At 54.9% G+C, this 17,160-nt stretch overlaps 2 protein-coding genes across 3 annotated transcripts in view; one reads left to right on the top strand and one right to left on the bottom strand.

Annotated features, from left to right (window-relative positions):
• Positions 1-1,684: 1,684 nt before the first annotated feature.
• LRRC73 (leucine rich repeat containing 73) lies at positions 1,685-7,665 on the top strand. Its single transcript, XM_058802617.1, has 6 exons — positions 1,685-1,956; positions 2,423-2,583; positions 3,585-3,707; positions 4,893-4,993; positions 5,536-5,719; positions 7,307-7,665. Exons 1-6 carry the CDS (start codon positions 1,685-1,687, stop codon positions 7,375-7,377), a joined length of 912 nt encoding a protein of 303 aa, XP_058658600.1. The 3' UTR covers positions 7,378-7,665.
• Positions 7,666-9,118: 1,453 nt separating this feature from the next.
• TJAP1 (tight junction associated protein 1) overlaps positions 9,119-17,160 on the bottom strand; it is a 38,954-nt gene continuing 30,912 nt past the window's right edge. For both annotated transcript variants that reach the window (XM_058801596.1, XM_058801597.1), the window contains 3 exons: positions 15,504-15,611; positions 14,726-14,809; positions 9,119-13,044 (listed from right to left, as the gene is read on the bottom strand). In XM_058801596.1, coding sequence (XP_058657579.1) covers positions 11,728-13,044; positions 14,726-14,809; positions 15,504-15,611 — 1,509 coding nt within the window. In that variant the 3' untranslated portion in view covers positions 9,119-11,727. The remainder of the gene's footprint in view (positions 13,045-14,725; positions 14,810-15,503; positions 15,612-17,160) is intronic.

The following is a 17,160-nucleotide window of genomic DNA, read 5'->3' as shown; positions in this document are numbered from 1 at the left end:
TTTAATGTGACCTCAGAGATGAGCTGCTCCTTTTCTGAAAGTCACAGCACCACAGCTGTACCACGTCTGGATGCTTGCAGCTGCTGCTTGTATTGCAGCACAGATGAATTGCAAGGCCAGTGGTCTGTTCTTGGTGTATCTTGCAGAACAGGATCAAGGTCATGCATCTCTGTGCAACAGGGAAGGAAAGAGGAGGCTGTGTGTGTAGGTACTCCAGAGAGCAGCCGTGGATTGCTCAAAGGGTGTGGTGATACCCACACTGGGAGTTTAAGCCGAAGTCTTAAAGCTGTTGCTCCCCTTACCTAGCCAGGACCTAACATGCATCCTCAGCTCAGGCGATCTGCTCCTCCATTTCAATGGAGGAGAAGTGCTCCATATCCCCCTCCACACCCTATTTTTCTCTTCCCTTTCCATCCCCTCTCCTGGGCCCTGGCCTGCAAACCAAGCAAAGGAGCCTGGTTTTGTCCCAGTGTTACCCACTGGACTGGAATTCATTTGAGCACTGCTATATGCAGCAGCCAGATTAGTTACGTGCAGAAAGCTGCCTACTTAGGCGGTTTAACCTAATTTCCACATCACTGCCTTCCTTTTTCAGCTCAGTGAAGTTGAAAACGCAGGGGCCCTGCTTCCTATTTCTCTCCAAGTACAGGATTACTCAAAGGGGAGAGAGGGGACAAATCCCTGTGATCCATACCTGTGAATTAGCAGGAGGTGGGGTGTGCCCCATATCTCTCAGGTCAGGCTGAGGGCAGAGGCTGTGTGCTCAGAAATAAGGAAGTTTGTGGCCCTTCCCCAGCCCTCCCAACTTTCACCTCCAGGCAGCTGCCTCCAAGCACTAGCTCTTGCACGCTCTGGGCCATGAGGAGCAGATCAGACTGACCTCACCACTAAGTCATGGTTCAAGGATTCAGGTTTAGTGAGTTTAAGTATTAAAAGCAACTGAAGCCGTGGAACACCACAGTTTCTCAGACCAAGCACCCAGAGGGCACCAATGGCTTGGGCCCCTTTCCCCAGGTGGGAGCAGGGCTGGCATGGAGAGCCTTTCCCAGGTGCATCTTATACCCTCCCTCCCCTCCTGCACCCCTAGTGTCGGGGACCCAGCCCGGCCGGCCCTGGCCCTGCCATCTCCTCAGGGCAGCGCGCAGGTGCCAGCGGGCGCTGCCGTCGCCCCTCGCAGGCTTTGAGCGGCGTCGGGGCCCGGGATGCCGGGGTGGGATGTCGGGGTGGGATGAGGGATGCCGGACCTCCCTCCACGCCTGCTGCGTTGCGCGGGGAGGCGCTGGCCGGGCGGGGAGGAGGGCCCGGAGCGGCGGTCGGGGGAAGGCGGGGAGAGGCGGCCCGGCAGGTGCGGGCGGAGCGGGGCGGGGCCCAGCGGCACTGCCCGGCCCCCGCCCGGCGCTGCGGGGCGGCGCGACCCTGCGTCCCGGTGCGGATCAGCCCCGCCGATGGCTGCCCTGGGTCACACCGCGCCGCCGGGCGGAGCGGGGCGGCCCGGCGGCCGCCGGTGAGGCAGCGCGGTGCCGCCCCCGGGGCCGCGGTGGGCCGGGCCGGGACTGGCCGGCAGCGGCGGCGGCAGCAGCGGCGGCGTTGCCCGCCCCGGCCCGCAGCGCGCAGCGCGGCTCTCCCCCGGCTCTGCCCCGGGCTGCGCGGCCCCGGGATCGGCGGCGCTCGGCGCCGGGGGAAGATGCTGCCGGGGTCTATCCAGATCTCCGGGGAGACGCTGTCGGGGGCGGAGATCCGAGACATCTGCGAGAGCCTGCGGGAGAACTCGGTGCGGCTGCTGTCGCTGCGGGGCTGCCAGCTCTCCGAGCGGGACTTCGGGCACGTCTGCCGCGGGGTGGCCGAGTCCCGCTCCCTCGCCCAGCTCAACCTCAACCTGGGCATCGTCTCCAACATCAACCGCGTCAAGCAGCTGGCCGAGGCCCTGAAGACGAACCGCTCCGTTCAGTCCCTCTTGTGAGTACAGTGTGGCGGGGGCTGCCGAGGGCGTCCCGGTCCTCTCCCGGGCGGGGACGGCTCTTTCGGGGGACTATCAGCTCGGGGCCAGTCCCTGAATTTGAGTCTTGTCGGAGGGAAAATGCCCTTGATGCTGCGGAGGATAAGCCCCTGCCCGTCAACTGGCTGGGAGGGAGCCACCTCTGCCCCCGCCGGCTGGGCACGGCCCCGCCTCAGTCTCGGTCCTCCAGCCCCGTGTGGGGATGCCCCTACAACGCTGGCATCCCCTGCGCCCCTCGTCCCGGCCGGGAGAGAAGGGCCACCGTAGCGGCCAGCCCAGCCTAGCGACAGAGGCTTTCCAAAGCTCTTTGCCCACTTGGGGTTAGTATTTGTCATCCACCTCATTTTGTCTGCTTCTTCCTCCCTGTCAGGTTAGTTAGCCCCCAGGAAGAAGGCTCCATAGTAATTTTCCCTTTTACCTGCACAGCCTCCATGGGAGTCCCCTGACAGATGCAGGCTTGGCCCTCCTCAACCCTGCTCTCTCCATCCACCCCTCGCTGGTGGCTCTGGATCTAGGAGACTGCATGCTGGGTGATGAAGGCATCAACCTTATCTGTGGGCTCCTGCCGCCTGATGGGGCCAAGTCTGGTAAGCACCAAGGGCTGTGGGCTGCTCAATGGCTGGTGGAGCTTTCACATAGGTCAGATGTATGCAGCACTAAATCCTCAGCCCTAGAGGAGGCAGGCTCTATGGTTTGCCAGGGCTAAGGATTTCTTTCCCCTAACTTAAGAAAAGCAGATAAGCCAAGCAATAGATGAGTGGTTCCCTTGGGCAGGTTTGGACTTTCTGCTACTGATCTGTCCTGCTGGCAATTTGGAGCTCAGGGACTAACAGGTTGCTTCTGGTTCATGTCAGCAGCATTTGAAACTGGAGGAGAGGACAGCTTTGACTTGAAATTTATTATTTTGCATTTGTGTGTTGATAATCACTGTAGATAAATATACTGTGTGCCCCTACCTCAGCACCTAGCTTTATTACCAGGGTCTGGGAGTTGTCCCTGTTTGTGGTGCATTCCATGAGTGTGCAGTTGCATGGTCACAGCCTTCATGCCAAGACTCAGGTCTTAGCAGGGAATGATCTTTGGTGGTGTGAGGTCAGTGACACCTTCCTTCTGACTCTCCAAAGTGCTTTCCACCTTTTCCCAGCACCTCCTCCTCTGTGTGTGCACAATGACACTGATGCTGTTATCTCTGCTGGCCACCCCTCTCAGGTGCAGGCTTTGGAGCCTACTGTCCCTGTTATCCTCTCTCCAGCCTGTCACCTCCTGCCACCTTCTTTGCCCAGTCAGTTGTCTCACACACCCCTTGGTTTCCATTGTGTTTGCTATTTAGGGTAAGCAGGATGCAGGTTGGGAGGGCAGATAAATGGGGCAGTTGCAGCACAGTTAGATGAAGGGCCACAGCTGAAGGCAGTGAAATATTTCACTGATCACTGAAATATGTCATGACAGTTGTCAGAGCAAACCAAGCCCTTAAGCCCTACAGAGTACAGAGGACACAACCCAAAGCTCTTCTGGTGAGCTGAACAAGTCCTCCTGTGACTGCTTTGGGGACCCTAAATCTCTGGTTTGGCTTCCCTCTCTTCTCCAGGCCTCAAAGAACTAACACTGAGCGCCAACCCTGGCATCACAAGTAAAGGCTGGGGACGTCTGGCCATTGCAGTGGCTCACAGCTCACAGCTCCGTGTGCTGAACCTGGACTACAACCCCCTAGGTAAGCTGGGGGCTGGGGAGGAGGAGCACTCCTGCCTCTCAGCGTTTGTGTGACCTGCACCAGTGGGGGGCCAGGGAGCAAGCTCTGGAAAGGTGGTAGAGCAGGATGGGGCAGCTCCTTGCATAGGTGCCCACCATTCCCCAGCAGCAAGTTCACCCTGCCAGCCACCTTCAGCTCTAGGAGAAGCCACAGTCACTGCTCTGCTCGTATGAGGTGGCCACATGCCCTGCAGGGAGGTGCAGAAAGGAGGCTGTGCCTTGCCCACTCCACCGCCTTTGTCGTCACGATTGACCCTCCATGTCTCCCTTTTCCCTGAAGCCCTGGGTGCTGAAGCTGGCTTGGCAGATGCAGTATGTCCCCGCTCTCCCCCCTTCATCTTCCTGGGGGAGCAGGGAGGAGGAGGAGGAGAGCCTGGCACTCGTTGCCATAGAAACAAACTCTCTCCTGCTCTGCTGCAAGGTGGTGAGGAGGAGATCGGGCCATGCCTGAGCATCAGGATGACACTCCCCTCCTCAACCTGTCTGCCAGCAGAGCCTCCCCCAGGCCCTCTTCTCTGACCAGGTACCTCCTCTTGGACAGAAAAAGTCCCAGGTGTTACTTGACAGCAGGCTGGGTTTTGTTCCAAGAGAAGGTGTCACAGTTGTATGGCATCTTGACACTCGACAGAGAATGTCAGAACACATTCTGGAGTCTTGTCTCTTCACCAACATCAATTTTCAATGCTTCTAATCCTGCTGCATCCCCCATCAAAGTCTACTCCCTTTCCAGGGAGGCAGTCTGCCAGCTGGTGCAGAGTCCTCTGTCTGACTCCAGCCTTTTCCTAGACTGAAGTATTCAGCTCCTATTCTGTGTCTGAGATGCCCTTACAGGGACTGTTAAAGGCCCTTCCCTCCTTGAGTAGGAAGGAGATTTGGGGAGATATGGTTCTTTGGGGAATAAACCAATCTCACAGTGTTCCCCTGATAATCAGCGACTGCTCCCATAACCACCAAATGGCACACCTTTCCTTGTCCCTTTTCTCCGTTAACAGCTTTTTTCCCACCATGAGGTAACAGATTTGGAAGGTTGTCTGATGGCAGAAATACTCAGAGGAAGTTCCCATGGCAGCCTCAGGAGCATGAGGGCATGTGGCATTACAGAGGGGAGGCAGGCTCTGCTGACAGCCCTGCTGTGCTCCTCCCACAGGTGACCAGGTAGCCGGGATGCTCGCTGTGGCTGTGGCCTCCAGCCGAACCCTCGAAGTGCTGGACTTGGAGGGAACAGGACTTACCAACCAGTCAGCTCAGGTGAGCAATTCACAGTTACCCTACAGCATCACCAACACTCAGGGCCCAGGGCTGGGGTGTCTGCAGAGGCCCCAGGACTCGCACCTGCCTCCAACCACACCCTGGAGTCCACACGCACCCCCTCCCCTCCCTGCACCCAGGGGTGTTCTTGCTTTCCCCTGGCTCTTTTCTTGGAAGAAATTAGGTTGGAATTTTGGCTGAGAATCAGAACTAAATCTCTATGGACAAACACAGGCCAAGGCTCAGTTGCACAGACTCTCAGATCTCCAGCTTCTAGTGGTAAGAGGGAATGGACATGGATGCGTGACAGCAACAGTGTAGAGCAGTCCCTTCTTCTTTAGATAGAGCCAGAAAATCCAAACTCAGCTCTTCCCACAGGAAGATGGGAAGTCTTCAGTCTCTCATAAAGCCTGATGAAGGGAGGTCAAGGGAAGGCAGAAGCAAGGAGAGGAGGGCTGGAATTCACAGGGAGACAAAGTAATGACACTTTCTGCTCAGCCCTTGTGATGCTTGTCAGCCTTCTTATCTTACTCTCCCCCTAGACCTTGCTGGACATGGTAGAGAATTACCCCACAGCCCTACGGACACTCATCCTGGCAGAGAACAACATTAGTCCTGAGCTGCAGCAGCAGATCTCTGATCTTCTCTCAGAGGGCGAGGAAGAGGAGGAGACGGAGGTCCACGAAGTCACAGCCAGGGAGAAGAATCCCTGGATCTGCCAGAACAGTAAGAGCTCTGGGAGTGGGGGGCAGGAGCTGAGGGGCTCCTGAGGTGTCGGGTGTTTCCAGTGGCACTGGCCTCTTGCAGTGGGGTTGGTGAATGCATCTGTCCCTTTTCCCCATGAACTGGAATACATAAAATCTCCATGGAATACATACAACCTCCATGGAATACATCCACCTCCAGGCATGACCTTCATGTTAACCAGCGTTGGCTGCGCCTCTCTCCTCACAGGAGGAAAGGCAGCCTCCAAGGACAATGCAGCTGCTGCAAAGAGTGGAAATGGTACCTCTGAGGCTTTTTCCTGATGCTGCAGAACAAAATCTCAAAGTCTTAAAACTCAAGGGCAGGAATATTAAAGATCTTGGGAGTCTTTGCCAGATATCCTAGCCAAAACTTGTGTCATTCCTCACTGTTTCCAGAACCTCTTTGCAATCCGCACAGCATCAGCTGTTCCTATCTCTACATCCCAAACATGTGAAGGGTTAGCCAGGTGCCACTGTCTGTCTGTTGCTTCTAATGGAAAAAAGGTGTATTACAGAGATAGCACTAGCCTGTTCTGTGTAGTTTGCCTATATGATACTGTATTTTGTCATGCCTACCTTGTGATCCAGCTGGTTTGAGGGTTTGCTTTTTTTTACCTTCATTTGTCCTTCACTCCTCACAATTCTCATATCAGACTACCAGTAGACAAGCACAACCAATCCTTGAGCCTCAAAACATCTGGATCCTCATCTATTAAACCCATAATTTAGTGACAGTTTGGCCAAGTTTTGGATCTTGCTTACAGAAATTGATTCCTGAAATAGAGATTCCCCTGCAGCAGTTTTGAATGTGCAGGACTGCTACAAGAGATCTCCCTTCCACCCAGGAAAAAACAGGGGGTTTTTTCAGTTTCAAAAGGCTTCTGGATGGGAAACTGGTACCCTGCTAAGTTTCTTAGTTGCTATGCAGGCCCATTCTCCTTGCAGTTGATTCACTTGCTGTGGGGAGAGTCGCAGTGTTCCTGGCTGTGGCTCTGAGCCATGGCAGAGCCAGCAAGCTGCCCTCACCTCCCCGAGGCAGGCAGGGGAGGGCTGCACAAACCCTCCATTCATGCAGTGCAGAAAGTCAGTATTTCCAGGCCTCTGCTGCTGTAGCATGGCTGATTGCCCACAGCATTCCCTGCTCTTGGGAAGGCAACACCACCACCCTGTGTGGCGTTGGCCGGCTCACAGCCTGAAGCCTGCCCCACCTGGACACTGTCTCTCTGTTGAGAAACACTCGATGAGATTCAAAGGCCTGGGCAGGGTTGGGTGAGGGCACGGCTGGGCCAGCGCAACCAGGATCACCTGCGTGTCGGGGGTACTCAGACCTGATGTTCCTCTGGCATTTTGCTGCTGTGTGTGCTTTCTCCCCCTCCCCAAAAATCGATTCTGTTCTGCTGTGTAGCCAGAGCAGGCCTAGCTCGTACTTAATCTCCCACTTCTCTCAGCAGTTTTCTTCCCACCCTGCTGTGTTTTAATTCCTCATCCTCACCTTCGGATCTGGAGTACAGCCCTGTGCTCTCCAGCAGCCCGAACGGCTCACGGTTCTCTCCCTCTCTCCACACAGATTCCAGCTCCCAGATGGTCCTGATGACATCAGGCCTCGGTGACAGCCTCTTAGCAGAAACAGAAATGTAGCTGGGCTACCCTGCCTGCTTCTGCCGAGGAGAGCGCCGTGCACCGCCAGCCCCAGCCTCGGCTGGGCTCCCCAGCCCTCCTGTCACACATCTCACCTCCTGCCGATGCCTCCCTGGGCTCTGAGCGAGTCTCCACACACGTCTCTGCGTCCTCACACGCCTCGTCGGCCGCTTGTGATTGTCCCCGTCGCCGCATGTGTAGCTCACGCCGCCCTGCCACCCCCACGCCCGGCTGCGCCCGCAGGGCGCTGGCTGTATTTATTCAGATGTGTATAAGAGATGTCCTTTCTATCGCTTGTACTGCTATCGCGGTGAGACTTTTATAAAGGTCACAGATGTGGTGGCACCACTCGGCAGCGTCCGCCTCCGCCACTGTGCGACCCAGGGAGGGCGGGCGCCGGCAGGGACGGGCCGGGACGAGTTGGTACGGGCAGAGAGCGGCAGGGTTTGGGGGGTGCCGACACTCGACAGCTACCGGCAGGGACGGGCAGGGTCTGGGAGCTGCCCACAGCTACCGGCAGGGTCTGGGAGCTGCCCACAGCTACCGGCAGGGGCTGGGAGCTGCCCACAGCTACCGGCAGGTGCCAGGCGCGGGCAGGCGCTGTCGGCCCGGCCCGGCCAGGAGCCGCGGGCCCGGAGCGCCGGCAGGGGGCGCCAGCCCCGCGCCCGCCACCTCACGGCCCTGCCGCGCCTCCTGACTCGGTGTCGGCCCTGGGGACAGGTCGGTGACAGCCCAATTTTCTGTCCCCCAGGCCCTCCCTCGGGCCAGGAGGAAGTGGGCTGGGCTAATCTAGCTCTGCAGGGAGCTTGACACCAGCCGTGCACACCCTGGTGAAGGCTTCAGCCCGCAGCAGCACCGTGGGTTGCGCTGCCTGTGCTTTGCCAGGCGTCTCTTGCTGACAAGGAAGATCGTGTTTCAAGGCTCAGATTAGGCTGGAAGATTAAATTGTGGTAGCAGCTGCTACTCAAGGGAACAAAAAATAAAATCATTAATTACGGGGACAAAGAAACAAGACACTCTTTCTAGTGTTAGGCTTGCATGTAGCCAGCTCAGAAAGGCACAGGCTAACTTGGGAGACAGAGGAAAATTCATCACAGCCCTGTGACCTCTGCAGCACCCTTCAACGTGAAAAGGAAACACTTCCAATTGTCTGTATCAGCATCCTGCAGGAACACTCTGCCTCATGTTTGGAAGGCTTCCTGACTGGGGTATGTCCAGTCACCTCCAATCCCCCCATCTCATACAAAATACTGAATCTAGAATTATAAACCTCTTAGGAACCCAGCAAGGGGGTATGGTATGTGGTTTCTAAAGTGAAGTGGTACTCTCAGACAACTCCAAAAGCTGGGACTCCAAGAAAACCAACAGCTATTAAAAGGATTAGCTACACCTTATCCTATGCTAGATGAGAATGTAGAGGTTGGCAGACCAGCCAGTACAGCCAGCAAATTATGTGAAATGGGGTCAGCAGAATCTTCCAAGTAACACTGAGGGGTGCTTACAGCACCAGCTCACAGGATCGCTCTCCCTGGACGAGACAATGGGTGGCACACACAGTTCAACAAACTTGGGACACTGTACCACGAGTAGCTAGCTCTACACCTTCACATGCTCAGGATCATTCAAGTCCAGGTCTTAGTTACTACCAAGTACAATAAAGCCATTGCCATCTACTTTTAAAATAGTTTATTTCTGGTCTTAAAATATACATCAGTTTGAAAATCTCAGAAAAAAACCCACATTAGTTACAGATTAACAGTCTGGAGTTGGGACACTGGAACTCAGATGGGCTGAAGGCCCCAGAGCCAATACTGCTGGAGGTGGGCAGGAGTGCAGAGGACACAATGCCCACAGGTCAAGAAAGGGCTCTGCTGCTGCTTGAGGCCACCAGTCCCCCTCAAGCTCTGCCAGCATCCTAATGCTGCAAAGCACAAGTGTCTGGTGAGGTGGTGGGCATACCTTTGCCACCCCTCCCCTTCACTGTTTTGCTTTTCAGTCTACCTTGACCAAAAGCAGAGCAAAGCCAGCTCTGTTCAGCACCATCAGCAGCAGCTGCCTCAGCAAAAGAGTTCTGTCCACTGCCCAGCATGCCAGGATTCAGGGGAGATGGGGCTGAGCCCTGGTGGGCAATGCCTCCCCCACTGCAGGCCACCAGCAGGCTCAGAGCCAGAGCAGCTCACTCAGTGAGCAGCCAACCCCAGGTGACATCTGTGAGGCAGGATCTGACAGCTGCTGCAGATGCAAACCCTCAGCAGTGCTGCAGAAGAACAAAAGAAATGCAGCAGTGGAGTGGCTGATGGCAGTAAACACAAGGACAACCCCCTGACCCTCCACAGCTGGGACAGGGAGATTAACACTCTGCAGGCTCAGAGGAGGCTCCCACTATCAGCCTGTCTGCACAGCAAAACACTGCAGTGAAATACTGAGTCCCACTTCCCCACTAGAGGGTGGCATCCAACTCTACAACTGTTCAGGTGGGAAACAAGGTGAGTGGGAAACAAGGCAGCAGCTCTGCCCAGGGTACATAAAACAACCTACACAGCTTGCCAGAGAGGCCTGCAGCTCCCCTTCACTGGCCCTGGAGCCTCCAGGCCCAAGCTGAAGCCCTGGCTGGCCCCAGCTACAAGCTGCAAGCCCTTTACAGAGACAGGGGTTTGGGGAGGGGAGCAGGCCCCCAGACAGCTCTAGGCTGCAAATCTTGATGCAAGCATATGAACAGATGCTTCCTCCTGGAGAGAAGGATGCTCTCCTCCAGCCCAATGAAGAGCCCGCATGTTGTAGGGTGAGAGGACAACACAAACCCAACTCAAAAACCAGACAGCAGGCTGAGGGCAGGGTTGAAGGGGCTATGGTGAAGGGAACTGGGCTGTTCTCTGCCCTGCACTCCCATGGAAGCCAAGAAACACCAGACAGACAAGGGCACAGGACAAAATTAAAACAGGAGGCCCAGGCTTTGTAAGCCCTCAAAAAAATACCTACATCTACAGACCTCTCCCCTTCCCTCCCCCCCCAACAAGACACTGAGCACACAAGACTGAGAAGAAAAGTCACACAGTATCACACTACGCTAGGAAAAACACGCAGAGAGCCCTAGCCAGGAAGGGAGGCCCCAGAGAGGCCCCAGAGCCCGGAGCCCCCAGAGAAGGGGCCGTGCAAGGAGCCCTGGTGAAGGGCTGCTGCTGAGCCATGAGGTAGTGCATCTGCAGGGAGCAGCTCTGCAGCACGCTGCCCTTGCATCCCTGCTGGCCCTGCACCAAGCCCTTCCCAGAAAATCCGGTAGCATCCTTCACGCCTTGCTTGCCTGGGGCAATACCTTGTTCTTAAATCTGGAGGGGTTTCTGCAGGCTGGAGGCCAGGATCAGAGGGAAGTGCAGCTCTGATAGCTGCAACTCCTCCACACACCCTCAGTGCAGGCATCAGACCGGCTGCCAATGGCTGTGTCTGTTTATGCAGGGTGGGGGAAAAAAAACACAATACACCCCAAAACCAAAGGCTTGGGAGGAAGAAAGAAGCCCACCCAAGAGCAAAGCATCAGCACTGTTCAAACAAAACAACAGCACAGAGAACAGGGGAAGAGGTGTAAGGGAGGAGACACACAAACACAAACCCCAGAGCCCAGCAGGCACTGCCTCCCCAAACCACCTCAGCAAGCAGCACCCGTGCCCCACAGCACAGCACCAGCCCCTGTGCATGGCTTCCGTGGGGACCAGGTGCCGAGCCCAGCCATGGAGACACACGACAGCGACCTGCAGAGGCAGATTCTGAAGACCCACCAAGTGGGTGGCTGGGGAAAACAAAACCAGGAGGAAAATGAGACACAAGCAATCCCAGCTCATCCCCACGGCACACAGCCATCTGCTGGGAGAGTCCCCGTGCCCCACTCACAGCCGCTGGGGCTCCCAGGAAATCAGACACCACCACACAGGCTCTCTGCCCTATTGGCACAAGTTAAAAGAGAGCAGAGCAGCTGCAGGGAAACAACAAGAGAGCACCCAGAGCCTCAGGTACCTGAGTGGGAAGGGGGATGAGAGCAAAAAAGAGGCACAGGCACCAGGACAAGGGGTACCAAGAACTAGCTCTGGTACAGGCACCAGTGTGAGGCTGTGAAGAGAGCTGTGAGTGTGTTGGGGCAGTGGGTGTGCTTCTGCACACTGTGTGTGCTTGTACTGAGGGTCTGAGGTGCCAGGGAAGGGAGATACCAGCTCTTCCAGGTAGCAAAAGAAGAGAATAAATATAAAACCTCAGAGCAGATTTCCCTTGGGAGGAGGGTACTAAGGGAGGCTTCTCCCTCAGGTGGACTGATGGGGACATTCCACAGCTCCATTAAGCATGGCTGCTTCTTGCTGTGCCTCAGCTGAGAAGGTTGCCCTGTTCCTGGGCTTGTGTCAGACTGTCTTTGCGATGTAAGTGGTGCACTCCCATCCTCTTGGGGCTGCGGTGCGGCCGACTGAAAGGAGGCTTGACCCTGCCTTCTCCGCCTTCCTCTTGGACACCTCCTTGGCTGCTCTCCTTGTTTCCCTGGAGCAGCATTTCTCTCTCCTCAGCTGGGCTCTCAGGCAAGCCAAGGTCTACATAGTCCTTGTGCTTCTCTGGTGAGGGGCTTTCAGGCTCAGCAGTGCCTCCACCACTTTCAAGCAACAGCTTCTGGGCTTCATCCTGGGAGAAATCTGTACCATAGTCTGAGGAGAAATGGCTCCTGCGGGCTCTGGACTCGGTGCTGTCTGTGTCCACGCTCGAGTCGCGGCTCACGGTCCAGCTGCAGCTCTGTGCAGACTCCTCACCATCCGAGTAAGCTGAGGCTGCCCTACCCAGCTCCTGCATGGAGCGGCTGAACCTCTTCTGGAGCTCGGGGGCCGTGTCACGGCTGAAAGCCGTGCGGTTCATCAGCACTCGCTCCGAGGTGGGGGGTGCCTTATCCACAAACATTCGCTGCCAGTTAGCCAGCAGGTCCTCCTCAGAGCTGGCAGAGCTGGCAAAGGCGCTCGGGATTTGGGGAGGGCTGCTGAACGGGCTGCTCTGGGAAGAGCCGTGAGCCCTGGCCGCTTTGGGGGACTGCTGGCAGGAACAGCTGGAGGCTGAACGGTGCCCTTCGGAAGCGGGGCTGCTGGGGAGTGTCCGGTGCCTGTCGCAGCTCTCATCTTCGCTCTGCACCAGGCTGAGGGAGATGGCCTGGCGTGTAGCATATGTACAGTTGGGCAGGGGGCTGTTCTTTGGGATCCTTACCTTGTCCTCAGAGAACTCGATCACTTTGCGCCCTGGGTACATAGGATGGGGAGGTGAGGGAGTAGGGTATGGGCTTAGCTTCTCAAAGGCAGGCACCTCCTCAGGCACACTTTCCACACTACTCTGTGGCTTGCAGCCACCATTCTGCTGTTTCCCTGCATCTCCTCCCTCCTTCCCCATCTGCCCTGCACTGTTGCAGGCATCAGGAAGGGCTCCGCTCATGTCCACATGCACAAAGACATCCTCAGCCATGGGACAGCTGCCACTGCTAGACTTGGCTGAATTCAGAACCAGAGATTCTGGTTTCTCCAAGACTCTGGCGATGACTGAGGTGGGCACAACATCAGATGGAGCCAAGGTGTGGGCTGCCTCTTGGCCAGGGCCTGCAGACTCCTGTGCACTGTGCAAATGCTTATTCACCATGTCCTGCAGCTCATAGGGAAGCTAGGGAGAAGGAAAATTACATTAGAAGGGGGCTGCTATGCAAGTAATTTAGTTTCATATAATCTGCCTTTTCCAACCAACCTACGTGTGTATTTTGTAGTCATTATCTTCACCCTAACATTCACCTACCTTGCCTTCAGAAGGGTATCTTTTTTCAAAGCAAACCTGCCCCACGAGTGACTTACAGGGCTCTCTAGCTGTCACAGCAGTCATGCTTCTAGGCCACGGTTCACAGGTCCCATGTGGCAAAGCAAACAGGTAAAGACAGCACATGGGCTCAGTCTCACATGCCTGTGAGCACAGAGAAAAGGCCCAGCCAGCACATGCTAGGAAGGGGTCTATTGATCTGTGGAAAATCAGTGGGTGGTTGCACTGAAGTGACTGTACAGCCCCCACTGCCAAGATCCACAGTGCTCCCTGAATGCATAATTGCAGCCATGTTGCCTTGGCAGCCTGCCCACAGAACAGGATCGATGCCTTCCTGTGTTCCTACCAACTCCAACACGTCACCTCGCTCCCTCACTCTCTCCATTTCAGACAGACAAACACAGGGCTTATTACCAAAGTTGTTGGACTGGGGTCTCACCACGGGGTAAGCACTACCCCTCATCCTGCAAATGGGCACTATGGCTCTCCCCACTGCTCTGCCAAGCTGCCCTCACCTGGGTCACCACAGGCAAGTGAAGCACGGAGAGCGGCAGTCCCCAAGCCACTCAGTGGCACAGCGAGGTCTGTCCCATCACAGCCAGAAGGAAACTGCACCCACATCTGGGCATGCAGGGCACACTGCATAACAACAGCTGGCTGTGAGGCAGGCTGTGTGCACAGCTGCTCAGCACCAAACCCCCTCCAGTGGCAGCCATGTGGAACACAGCGCTTTGGGGGGCAGAATTCAAAAGCTCCAGAGAGGGGGGACAGCTGGGAGAGAGGTCAAGGTTACCCCAGCAGTAACTGATACACTGACCTCAAGAGTGCTAATTTGAGACACAATGGGGGAGGGTGACAAAGTGGTCACCTGCTAATTTAAAAAAGACAAGCATGTAGTTTTGCTGAGAGGAACACAAGAAGGGACAGAGACTAGAGGTACGGCAAAGAGCGAGCTGGGCTAAGGGCCTGGACAATACTTTCAACCAAAGAACTGACGCTACTAATGTGAAAGGAGATGAGAGCAGGATGAGCTGAGCTGCCTGCACCCTCATCCCTCCCCACAGGGGGCAGTGAGTTTCTAGGCCCTCTGAGCAGCTTCTCCTGCTCAGGGGGTCTAGAAAACCCTCACACATTTTTTCCTCAGAGAGTGTCATCGGGTCAGACTACTGCTGCTTCTTATGAGCAGTATGACCCTTCCATGTGGCCAGGAGAGGAAGAAAAAAGAATGGAGCAGAGCAAGAGAGAGGTCTGTCCTCCTGCCAGCTACCAGCATGCACCCAGCAGACTATCAAGTTCAAGGTTATTGTGCTTTTTATAACAGCTCCTGGCTGAACTGCGAAATGAAGCTCTCATGAAAGAGGAGCTGGCAGAAGCTCTGTGCTGCCTTCTCAGTGGGAGTGGGAACAGGAACCTCCCCCCACCTCTGAGACTGAAGGATGAGAGGCCAGCAGCCCTGTGGAGAAAGCTGGAGAAAGCAAAATGCAGTCAAAGCCCATGAGCCCTGCTTCCCCACCTTAGCAGGATTACTACTCACATCAGCAAACTTGTGGTTCCTGAAGTGTGACTTGTTACACTTGAGCAGCTGTACTGCAAGGTTACAGTCCTGTCGATAGCGTTCCTGCAACAGAGGGCACAGGTGTGCAATACTGTCAGACTCACCCAAACTCTTACCCAAAAAGGCACCAACTAACCAGATACCATTTGAACAGAAGCCAGAAGAGGAATCTGATGAATCCTTCATGAGGGCACTGCCATTCCCTCCTCCCCATACTTTTATGTATTTTCTTACAACTCAGCCACGGTGTCTCTTTCAACTCCAGTCCTTGTTCCCGGCATACCCTCTTGTCAGTGTACCAAGCCCCACACCCTCTGGGGATTTTAACCATCCCCAAAATCCCACCTTTTCTCTCCCATCCCACAGTTCAGCTATATCTAATGATGCAGACAGACTGGAAGGAGTTGAGAGCAGTTAATAGAGACAAGCACTGGATCCAGGAACTTTTATATTAATGGTGTAGAAAAAGCATCAGCTCCCTCCCAGCTCTGCAGTGAATGACCCCTCCTTAGGTACAGCCCAGACTCAAGTCAAACCCTAAGCTCAAAAGAGCAAATACATCAAACTTGAAGATCCATTCTTCCCTGTTCTACCCCTCAGACCCTCTTCTGTTTGTCCGTCCCTGCTATCCTGTACAGCTCCTGCACTTCCATACACACTGGAGTCTTTCATGTGCTCCTTTACACTAATGACTTTGAACAAAAGGAAGAGTCCACACCTCACACACTTTCACAGCCATTTGCAAAATAACACTTACATTGAGTTCCTCCAGCTTATTGATGGTGGTTTTGGCATCAAGCAATTTATTAGTGAGCTCTACAATCTCCCAGTCCAGCGTCTTGCGGTCCATTTCTGCCTTTTTAATCTGGGATGCAAGAATACCAGGTTTAAAACTTCCTAGCACAGAACCTGGCTTTACCACCCACCTCAGCCCAAGCATAGCACAATGACATGTTCAGCTGGGATACAAAAAACTTCCAGACAGATAGACAGACAGACAAGGGAGACAACCCTCTTCAAAGGAAGGTGATTCCAGAAGCCAAATGGGACCAGCTGCTCTGCTAGCTACAGAGACAAGAGGTTGAGTCAGAACCTCCTTAATGTAGTATCTCTTCTCGCAGCACCAGCATGTTTCCTCTCTGCCCCTGGTTCCCATGGTGCCTCACAAAAAACTAGTGGTTTTGAGCAATCAGTCCCAACCTGCCACTGAAAGCAAAGACCTCTGAGATTGTGACACCCAGTCCTCATTCCTGGGGAAACCAAAACAAGAATACTGCCTGAAAAGATCCAACAGTCAATACTGAATGGACAAAAGGGGGAAGCACCATCTCGCAAGAGTTTAAGCCTTGCTCTAGTAAGCAAAAGGACTCGTGGCTCCATTTGAAGTTCAGCTGATGTCCTCCATAAAGCAGGGAACCTTGCCTCTTCAGACTCCCTAACAGTTCAGGTACAGGGCTGCCAGAGACTCAGATGTAACAGCAAAGGGGGACAACAGCTCAGAACAACCAAGCTGTTGCTGTCTCAAGAAGTTCTTCCAAACTGCCCAAGGGTGTTGTGAGGCTGTGACCAGCAGGGCCAGCTGTGCATCACGGGTACAGCACAGCAAGAGGCAAGCGGATAGGGGAACCAGTACTTCACTGGTATGCAGTCTCTTCAGGCACCAGCACAACCAATAATTGGTGGTGAATATTAACCCAAGAAATTCAAGTTCTAGAACCAAAGAAATCTCATCCTGGGCTACACAGAGGCAATCAGCACCTCAGCTATTTGACTTGCCTGCTCACAGCTCAGAAGGGGAAGGAAAGGGAGCAAACAAGGCTCACAGCCATCCACACCTTACGCAGTGCTGCAGCTTATGGGCACCACTTCCCAACATGTCATGCTCCAGCTGGCTCAGAGTCAAACACTCTTAAGATGGAGCCCTGCAAGCTAGGACCTGCTGCATCTGCGGGCAGCTGCTGGATACCAGGTGAGCCCTTGGCTGGACGAGGGCTGGGGCCCCTCCATCTGAGATGGGGTATGTGGGATTGACAATGAGACCAACAGGCTGAGACACGTAAAGAGGAAAAAGGAAAAACACACAAACGAAAAGACGCAACTGCAAAAATCCAGCTTTGGCTGAGAGAGGCCTGAGAGGTGAGTGCGCCCAGAGTGTGCCAGCGGCAGCGTGGGGAGGAGAAAGAGAAAGAGGGGGAGGGAGAGAAAAGAAACAGCCATGAGTGTTATGAATGCACACAACAGACATACACGCACATTGGCTCTGCTCTGACTGCTCCCATCCTCCCAGGATGACCACCCCTGACACATCCCTGGCACTCAGGGACTGAAGCAACATGACGGAATACCATGCAATTATGCTGTGAGGAACCAAAGCTCTCGTGCATGACCAAGTACAGGCTCAGTAAATCAAGAAA

The sequence above is a fragment of the Ammospiza caudacuta genome, chromosome 3 (assembly GCF_027887145.1).
Source record: "Ammospiza caudacuta isolate bAmmCau1 chromosome 3, bAmmCau1.pri, whole genome shotgun sequence".
NCBI lineage: Eukaryota > Metazoa > Chordata > Aves > Passeriformes > Passerellidae > Ammospiza > Ammospiza caudacuta.
Note: the sequence above shows the minus strand (reverse complement) of the source record. Positions and strands in the feature narration are given on the sequence as shown.

What these genes read in the sequence shown, in the direction of transcription:
- LRRC73 (XM_058802617.1), top strand. Translation starts at nt 1,685, where the DNA reads ATGCTGCCGGGGTCTATCCAGATCTCCGGGGAGACGCTGTCGGGGGCG. An exon ending in GCCTGATGGGGCCAAGTCTG is followed by an intron (nt 2,584 to 3,584) that starts GTAAGCACCAAG and finishes TCTCTTCTCCAG; the next exon opens with GCCTCAAAGAACTAACACTG. An exon ending in TTACCAACCAGTCAGCTCAG is followed by an intron (nt 4,994 to 5,535) that starts GTGAGCAATTCA and finishes CTCTCCCCCTAG; the next exon opens with ACCTTGCTGGACATGGTAGA.